The 10,330-nt window shown below is 29.7% G+C and overlaps 1 protein-coding gene and 2 pseudogenes across 1 annotated transcript; 1 reads left to right on the forward strand and 2 right to left on the reverse strand.

Moving 5' to 3' along the window:
• Positions 1-512: 512 nt before the first annotated feature.
• Positions 513-7,522, reverse strand: LOC149884905 (uncharacterized). The gene is made up of 10 exons (XM_090094585.1): positions 7,513-7,522; positions 7,179-7,448; positions 6,926-7,028; positions 6,576-6,730; positions 6,366-6,437; positions 6,134-6,175; positions 5,918-5,995; positions 5,585-5,796; positions 5,199-5,358; positions 513-866 (listed from the first exon to the last, which is right to left on the reverse strand). The coding sequence occupies exons 1-10, from the start codon at positions 7,520-7,522 to the stop codon at positions 856-858; spliced, it is 1,113 nt and encodes a 370-aa protein (XP_089950711.1). The 3' UTR covers positions 513-855.
• LOC145180961 (uncharacterized) lies at positions 828-3,067 on the forward strand (annotated as a pseudogene).
• Positions 7,523-7,850: 328 nt separating the features above from the next.
• LOC149884906 (uncharacterized) lies at positions 7,851-10,008 on the reverse strand (annotated as a pseudogene).
• Between the last annotated feature and the right edge of the window lie 322 nt (positions 10,009-10,330).

The raw sequence follows: 10,330 nt of genomic DNA on the forward strand, positions 1-10,330 counted from the left end.
TTTAAAAGTAGAGTGTTGTAAGTTTGTTGCAATTTGTTTTTTTTTTTGCAGTTACTAACGTTTTTAGTGATTTCATTGTTATTGAAAACTTCATTCCTGTTCTGGAAGTGAATTGACATTGAAGGCATGATGGGCTTTTTTTCTAACTTTTGGATCAATTTTATATATCTATTTTCTATGTACCTGCCAAATTTCATTAAAAAATAATGACACGCTCATATTCTATTTTTCCACGCAGTAAAGGTACCAAATATTCTTCTGTTGTAGTGGTTGGGGGGGGGGGGGGGGGGATTCACGATTATGAGCATTTTGTATATTTGACTTTTTTCTGTTGCATGTTTTAGCTTTTTTTTAGAGCATTATGGGACCTAAAAAGAATCATCTATTTTATGGTGAAGCAAAAAATTATTTAGCTTTTAACTTTACAATGCCAACTCATTTAAATATTGATTGTAGAAATGGACATATATTAAATATATTCATATCCAACAATGAGTCAATTAAAACAACTGTTGAAATAGTCAATAAACTTTTTAATTTCAAAATATGTAAAAGTCAGATTGTGCAACTAGTAAATAGATCCAAATTCTATGCACGTAATTTTTCAAGGGATTCTAAACAATTTATTAATATCTGCAACATGTTCTTTGCATACCAAAAATCAATATCTGCTATGCCACAACCATTGCATTCAACCACAAGCTCAAGTAATATTGTTTCGTGTTCTTCTATTTTATCTTCTCAACACATCAGTGTTCTATCTGTATCAAATAGAAATCACTTAATTCCTTCTTTATCTGGTCCCACTTTAATAAGCTCTTCTCATGAACCATTACTACCCAGGTTGAGAGCTGATCAGTTGAGTCCTAGGAAAAAAGTTTTGCAAAAGAGGTTAACCATTTTGGCAAATGAAATGGCAAATAAAAAACGAAAACATAAAGAGGATATAAAAGAGTTAAGAGAAAAGTCAAAGGCCCGGCCATACCAATTTAAATATCTAAATCAAGTTATCAAAGAAAAGACAATCCTTAACCTTCGAAAAAAATTAAAGGAAAAGTATTTGAATTTACAGTTTAAGAAACTTCAAAATCACATTTTTATTTTAAAACAACAGTTGACATTTACCCAAAGCAAATTATCTTATCAAAAGGCTATGTTAAGCCAACAACTTGCTGACAAAAACTCTGAAATTCTTGTACTGCAAAATGACATACTGATTTTACAGGAAAAAGTGGAGAAAATGCAACAAATAACACAAAACACCAAAAATGATAAATGCTACTCAGCAGATATTAGAGCACTTATATATGACATGCTTGTATGCCAAGTTCCTACACAAAGTGTTCCAACTCTGCTCAGTAAAATTGGAGAACACACTGGCTATCGATTTAGTCACATTCCACATCGCACAACTGTGGAACAAATGATGCGATGTGTAATTTCTGACTTACTGACCGCTGAAATAGCTTTCTCAACAAAAGATCTGACACTTGGTTTTGATGCAACAACACAGGAAGGTGTTCATGTAAATGTTGTGCACTTAACAACAGAATCAGTATGCATGGTTGTAGCTATTGATCAACTTCCTGGAGGTACAGCTTACGACTATCAGAGCCACATTACAAAATCTGTTGATAATCTTGCCAAGTTATATAGTGACTTCTACCAATTACAATTCACTGATGTGCAAAATACTATTATTGGAAACATAACTAACACAATGAGTGACAGAGTAGCAACAAACCATGCGACAGTTACTAAGTTAAACCTTGTTTGGCAGAAATCATTAAATGAACTAAACTGTCACCTTCACCCCTTGGACACAATGATTAGTTCGTGCAAGTCTTCACTCAAAGCATTAGAGACCTCTAAAGGAAAACTTTTTGGAAGAGACTGCATTGCAGCAAATATTGTTTTACAGCTGAACAAACTTCGCTACAAGGATGCAAAAGGTACATGTATAATCTTAATCCCACTTTATTACTTTAATACAACGTAATTTTGTGAAATAAGATAAATAAATCTAAAATATTTTTTTTATTAGCATATAAATGTTTCTTATTTCACATGCTCCTTATGCTCTTTAAAATAATTACTTTATGTTATTTAAAGGTGACCCAAAGGGTTTTGTATCCTTTTTGGACCAACACAAGCTGCCCAGAGGACTGCTACCACGCTACAGAGGGAACAGACTACACATTCTTTTTCACACATGTGAGACTAATACTATGGTTTGTTTATAAATTTTTTGTTTCAGGTATCCGTGAGTTATGTGCCCTAGCTTTAATTGGAAACAAAATTTTGGATGACAAAATTTTATATCAGACCAGATCAGGGATCTGACTACATATCTGGCATTCAGGTAGTCAAAAATGTTCGGAACACTCTTATTGAAAGCAGCAAGGATCCTCTAAATCTAATTAAACAAAAAACTGATTTTTTTGGAAATATTATTATAGATCCTGTTTTTGATTCAATAATCAGCTTTTGCCCAGTAACTGATGAAATGAATAAAACATTAGCTGAATGTCTGAAAGCTGTTGTTAGTGTCATTGACAGGCAGTACAAGCGTCAGTTCAACATGAGTTCTAATGATCAAATTATGAACCAGACTAAATCAGCAAGGCTTCACAACATTGATTCAGAAGAACTTATGGGTATGTTTAGTGCTGCAAAGCAAAAAGCTCCAAATGCCACGCTTTGTTTTCTTTCTTCAAAACTTCGTGCTTGTAAAAACAAAACAACTGCTCTACTCTCCAAAAAGCCTACTGATATTCAAAACAAACTAATATTATGGGCTATTTCTAATACCAGAAAAGCTCGATTTGCAAATGCACAATGTCATAAAGAAATGATGTCAGAACTTATAAAGCGTATGGCTGACCAAATTCAAAATAAAAAGGACAAAGAGCAGAGGAAAATAGAAAAATTTTTAAAAAATTGTATGCCTAATCAGATAAAAGAAATATTTCCTGACTTAGAAAATAATGAGGCTTCTAATATTGAAGAAATTCTTATTGGAACTGCTATTGGAAGATTTATTTGCCACTTGAGGTTTGATAAAGCCACTAACAGCCAAGATGTATATTTTGGCAGACTTCTTAGCATTTAAATGAAGAACAGTGGTATTTACATAGTTTCTTATTGGAAACCAAATGAGAATGAGGATGATGATGCTGTTGAGTATGGAATGAGCAAATACCAACTATCTGCAGACATCATCAGTGGTAAGATGGTAATATCATAAAAAATGATGTGCAAATTGATTATAATAAGGTATGTGTTATTGTAAATCATAATATGGTTTATATACTTGCATAAATAATTTTCATTTACAGATATTAGGTAAGTGTCTTGGTTAGCAATATTTTTTCAATGTCTAATGTGTATATTAAGCCCCTCACCCTCTTTATTTTGCTGTTGTTGATAAGATTGTGAAAAGATTTATAATTCTTTCATTGATTGTTTTTATGTATCAGATCTTATTTTAGGTAGTCGGGTAGTTACCGACATCAAACAACCAGGGTTGACTTGGTTGCTACATGCTATGGGAAACCAAAGCTCATTTACTATTGGCTTTGAGCCAATTGGTTACATTAATATTTCTATTTTAATTGCATGTGTTATGCATCAGAAGTTATTTTAATTTATTTTTAACCTAAAACAAAAACCTTTTTTCCCCTAATTTTTGATGGGTTTTTTTAGTAATTATTTTAAATATCTGATGTATTTTATCTGTCATTGCTAGATTTTAACTCACAGCATGAAAACTGAAAAATAGACTATTGCTTCTATGGATCTTTAGTAAGTCAGGAAAGAGGTAAATTTATACTTATAGATTAAATTATGCAGTAATAACATATTTATAACATATGAGATACTAATTTATTTTTCAGGACATATGCCTTCTCTATTAATAATGGTTGTGCTATGGTGATCTATATATTTATTTAAAAATCTATTTTTTTTTTTTTTTTTTTTAGATATTCTTGAATGATCAACTTTTTCTATCTTTGGATGTCAATGCAAGATTTGCTTCAAAACAAGGCTATTTTCATAGCCACAATTCTATTAAAAACATTAATAAGCATATGCAACACAATTAATTTAGTTTAAATTTTATATTATGAAGTATATTTTAAGACAAATCTTTTACTTATTGGGGTGGGCGTATTAATCGATGTTAATCGAGGCGATATATAAAAGATATTCTGAAACGCTTTTTCTAAATACATGTCTTCATCTCTTTAAATACTAACATGAAAATGTTATCGCAAATTGTCAAAGTAACTAAGCAATTTTTATTCTAGTATTTTTAAGTATCTATCATGGCTTAAGTCAAAAAATTATGTGGCTTGAGTAATAAAAATGGTACGGTGGGGAAAACAGACATTGTTTTTCCCCAAAACTATTGCTATTACACAAATTACATCCTTTTCTGACTTTTTCCTCAAGTCATATTTTTCACTTGCAAAAAATAGATATAATTAAAAAGGTTATTATTTTCTTTCAGTTCACTGTTTACCTTCTAGAAGGCTATGTACATATATAATAACGCAACAAATAGACTAGGCGTTTTAATATTTCAGCCTATATATGTAAAGTAAAGTATAATATAATAAGGATTATCTTTAAAAAAAAGTATATAAAATAAATAAATTTATGAATAAAATTTTTAATCATATAAAAATTGATTAATCTTATTATTATTTATAATTTTTTTAATTAGTTAATAAAAATAATTTTTTTAATTAAACACTATTAATTTTTTTCTGTTATTAATTGAATAAAAATATAACCGAGGCAAAGTAATGCACTAAAAACTAAACAATGAAGTTCTATTATAAAACCACCGTAAGCCAAACGCTAATTTTTTAAGTTGGTTGCAGTTTTCTTAAGCATTCCTTATAATGAATTTTTGTCACTTAAATGGGCATAACTTTTAGTAGAATGATTAGTTTTTTATGAAATTTTCACCATTGTAATACTGATTTAAAGCTCTTTACAATGATGTACAATAATTAAATATTTGAATAGTTTAAAAATTTTGCACACATACCTACATGTAATGTAAAGTACCATGTAACAAGTTCTGTTCATAACAATTACTTGCAAAAAAACAATGGTTTTACATGAATGACATAAATTTTGATGAAAACAGATTCAGTCATGGCAATTTAAATAAGAAAAGTACATACCTTCAACAACCGATTTTAATCGCAACTTTCCAAAACCATGCTTTCCGTAAACACCTTTCCAATTGACAAGACAAGCAAGCTTTGTTGTAATGAGACGTTTCATAATTCGTTTTGTCACGTCAGCCTCATCACTGCCGCCTACTTTGGAAAGTAGGTTAACCTAAAATGTATTAACCCAATTCAAAGCTTATTAAACTGTCACATATTTTTGATTGTCAATTCTTTACCGAAATACAATTCTTTAACAAAATATAAAAAAAGAGAGAGAATCTAGGGTGTGTCAACCTATTAACCATAGAGTAATTTTAAAATATAAAATAATTATATAATATGATTATAAATTGAGTATTTTAAATCATACATTAACTTAAACTTTTAAATCATACCAAATTGCTGTAAGTACCACAATCGCTACATAACTCATCTAGCTGCATTAACTGATCAACAGTCTCCAAGGGCAATTGTAAAGTATTTGGAAGTGGTAGTGCTACATTACCACTTTCCATATTTTGTTTAGCAAATTGGTGCATTTGATTGCTTATAATGACATCATTTTGAGCTTTTATTTGCTCCAACATTACAAAATTTTGTGAGAGAGCTAAAGAACATAAACTTGAAATTAACCCACGAAAAGTACAAAAAATAACTTAATCATAAAGATATATGTACCTTTTAATCATAAAGATATATGTACCTTTTAATCATAAAGATATATGTACCTTTTAAATACGGATTTTCTTTTGATAAAGCATTGTTGACATTTTCACACTGTGTTGGTAAATTTTGGTTTGAAATCGCTGAGTTTTCCAAATAAAACAAGATATAAATTAAAAAATATTTAGAATATAATTTTGATAATTTCTGTATATATATATAATATAAAAATCTACATAACTCAACATTATAAAAAATCAATTAAAACTAAACATCTATACCTGATGCCATTATATCATTAACTTCTTTAAATGAGTCAGTAACTAAACAATATGAAAACAGAATAACATTAGACCCTTGAGTATACAAAGAATAATGCCAAAAAACTTATTACTGCCCCAACCTAAATCATCAGTCGGCTGTAGCAACACTCCTAGGCATGATATTGCTAAATCAGTTGATTAATCAATTTCAAAAAACTAAATTATATAAAAAATAATATATTATTAAGACCTGATTTTGAAGTACTCGAGCTACATTGCTGTATAGGGGAGATGTCAGCATAAGATTCCAATGGAGTCACACCTAAAGGACATATATGTTTTTTTTGTGTAATAAGAATGCAGGTGGAGGAACATTATTTATGCATCAAAATTTCATATATATAATATTTATTTAAATTACTTATTGGAAAAAAAATACTAATGTTTGAAATAAATTTACCTTCGATAAATCTAGAATTTGATCCCTGAGGCAAATTTATAGCTTCTGGCATTGGAAGTTTTGTTAGTTTCTTTTTTTTAATGTTAATCTTGTTATTCTTGCTATACTCACTGCTACTGCTGCTTTCAAATTCAAAATAGTTTATTGTTCTTTTCCTGTAATAATAATTAATTATCCTTTATTTATTTTGTTGTTTTGCCTTTAAATATATTATTGACATAAAGGCATAATATATTTATAATAAATGACACAAATCTTATTATTAGGTTTTTTGCACTACAATTTATAATACCAGGAAAACATACTTTAATATAAAACCAAGATATGTGTTCACTATAACAAAAAAGTACCTATTTTTGGTTGAAAGATTCTCTGATTCTGATAATCCAGAGCTTGTAAGATCAGACACACGCTCACCTTTTTTGCACTTTTCACACGCTAATAAATAATCATCTAAAAACAATTAAAATACAACTTATTATTATCACTGGCAAATTTGTTCAATATTTTTTTATATCAAACTATAACAACAATCTAGATATAAAAAAGCATAAATTATTTCTATAAATTTGTATATTTTTTACAATGTTATAAACTAGTAACCTGTATGATATTTTATTATAACCTTGTATAACATCCAAGATTGCTCAGGATTTATCCTTTTCTTGACACCATCCCTTAGATTACGACATGTTAATGTAGTCGGCCACTTACAATAAACAATGCCTTTTTCTGAAGTAATCCAAGTTGAAGGCACCACCTCAACTTCGGCTGTGTCAGGAGAAAACACAACAGACCATAAAGATATCTTTAAACTGTGTATATTTAATTCTTTATATAAATATAATATAAAATTGTAAATATAAAAATATACTGCAACATTTTATATATATACGTATAAAAAGAATACGCTAATATTTTAAGTACCATTGTACACAAGTGTACATTAGTTGACAAGTGTTTTATCTCTGCCTAATTTACTTCATCTTTCCCTATTTTTTATTAAACATTTTTATATATTTTAACGAACATTAAATCTTGTATAAAATTGAATACAAATATTTAAAAAAATATTTATATATTGGTAAATATAAAAAACATATTTGTATCCAAATGTAATATTTAAATACATATATGTTTTTTTTTAAATACATATAAAAAAAGTCTATGAAAAATTTATTTAAAAAAAAGTAAACAAAATTGAATGTGCACAATTTATACTTATGTGGAGTATACAAATCTTAGTAGTTTATATAGTAAAACTAAATACAAAGCTTTTTATTCAATTATGTAAAAGAGGTATAAGAATATAATTACAACCACTTGGTAGGCATATACATTTTTTTACACTGGAAAGCGGAGCAACACTGAGAGTGTTTGATAACTTAGTAGCTTTGTAAATTCCAATACTGCTGGAAGGAAGTGGATATTCAAAAAAGGAAGATAAGTCACAAAAACCATTAAAGACAACAAAAAACTCTTTATCTACTTGTATAAGATTCATAACTTTTCCATAAATATTGTCAATATTAACATAACTATCGCACGGCTTAGAGATAGAGAGCTTAAATAAGCTGGTATGAAACACCATATACTGTTTAACTTCAACAAAATTGTATTTTTCAGGAATAGGACCATTAGATTGTTGTCTTTTACAAATAGGAAAATCATTACAATTTGGCTGTGTATAACTATTATTTCTTTCTGTGAGTCTGTTGATAACTTGCTGTAGAGGAAGACGAGATGAACGTACCAATTTCTTTAACTTGTGTAAACTATTTTCAAAAGGAAAACAACTAATTGTGTCCAATGAGCCATACTTTTCAACATCTGAGGCTAAATGAATTAAGGAATGCACATTGTACACAAGAAACTGGCATCCATATAACAACTGAGAATGTTTAACAAAATATTTTAGCAAACTATCAGCATATGCACAATATTCCCTGCATAAAGTTGGATGACATAGACAAAATATGGCAACTGAAAGTAACATGAAATGATTATAGACAGCAGGATCATGAAACTGTTTTAATACAACAGGTCCAGTATAAATAAGAAATTGTCTAAACTCTGTAGCTTTCCATCGCCTAATTTCATTTAAGGAATGAGGCTTTCTCTCAAGGTATACAAATTTGCAAACTAATTAATGCACTTGAAAGATTTTGAACAGTTGCAACAGGCAAACAACATTTTAAATTACCTGAAAGCCAGGAAAAAATCAACCTTCGAACAACACCAAGGCAAATCAGATGCATGTAGTCAAGAGGAAATTGACTAACTAAACCTAGGTTAAGTTTTTGCAATGGTGATGGAACATCTCTTATATGATGATCTTCATCTATGTGTTCATTAAATGCCGCATCAGTCCTTAATGGAGAATTACTTTCTGGCAATATTATTTTATGAAAATCATAAACACCCCGTTGGCTACATCTTTCACATGAATGATATCCACTATGTGTTTTAATACATTTAACAAAGGCTCGTGCAGGAGCATCACATAGAACACAATGAATGATAACATTTATATGTTTTTCATTTACATTAAATCCAATGTTTTGAAGTTGTAAAAATTCATTCACAAAATCATTCATGTATTCGTCAATATTTTGCGGTTTATGTGGTCCTGCATAAAGTCCAATGATAAATGGTAATTTACATTTTGATTCACATATTATCCCTGATATTGACCAGAATTGAAAGTTTGAACTTTTGTATATAGATAGTCCATCGATGTGAACTTTTACTTGGAGAAGCCTATGTTGTTCAGTAAGTTTAATATTTCCAGTATTAATCTGATAAAGAATTGAGTTTTTCAAGCCAAAATGATAATATTGGCCCCCACTAGAACACAAAACAATGTTACTAACTGGTTTAGTGTGTAGTAAAGTTCTAGGATCTTTTGGCAAATTGGGATGAAGAGGATGCAATATATTTAAAAGACGTTTTAAAGCTAAACTATTAATATTGTTATTTAATGCCCATTGACCAAGATCCGATGATAGACAATCTTCTCTTGCAAAAAAAAATTCTTTGCTTTCATTATCCGAACTTGAAAGACAATCTAAGTCTGATTGCGATGAAAAATCGGCAATATCAACATAGTTGTAATCGGTGTTTGTATAACTTTGTAACCCAGTAATGTTTGAGGAAATATTAGGCAGACATATATCATTGGCAGGGCCGCCGAGAGCCTTCAAGCCGTTCGGAACAAAACCTTTTTTGGCGCCCTTATAGATTTCGCTTCATATATATACTTAGCATAGAAGCAAAAAAGTACATTATGCCTTTATAGCTACTTTAACTTTATTTCATTTTTTGCTAACTAACCGCAGCATAAACAATTCCTAACTTAAATAAAATTTTTGAGCTTTTTTCGAGGCAAAATTATAAATTACTTCATCATATCACAATGATTTCGCGAAATCATTTTCAATATTTTTAATACTTTTCAATATTTTCAATACTTTTGGTTTATAAATTGTTTTACTATTGGCGTTAGGCATCGGCCCGATATATTCAACTGATGGCAGTAAAACAGATTCTTTGCCGTCAGTCTTGCATATGCCGGGCCAATACAAAATGCCATCACTAAATCGACACGATTTGCCGCCCGTAAACCATGCACATGGCCGATGCGATATATTGAATAAATTTATTTCCGACAGCTTAGCATACATTGGGCCTTTGCCGTATGCCAGCAATAAATAGATATATGGCTGCCGGCAGTAAAACGCACGTTGGGCCAATAC

The sequence above is a fragment of the Hydra viridissima genome, unplaced genomic scaffold (assembly GCF_058129835.1).
Source record: "Hydra viridissima isolate aposymbiotic clone 2 unplaced genomic scaffold, HvirCarnegie_v1 scaffold_8, whole genome shotgun sequence".
NCBI lineage: Eukaryota > Metazoa > Cnidaria > Hydrozoa > Anthoathecata > Hydridae > Hydra > Hydra viridissima.

Coding starts and splice junctions, on each gene's coding strand:
- LOC149884905 (XM_090094585.1), bottom strand. Junction 6,731..6,925: donor AATCTTTCAACCAAAAATAG/GTACTTTTTTGT, acceptor TTATTATTACAG/GAAAAGAACAATAAACTATT. Junction 6,438..6,575: donor AAATTCTAGATTTATCGAAG/GTAAATTTATTT, acceptor TATGTCCTTTAG/GTGTGACTCCATTGGAATCT.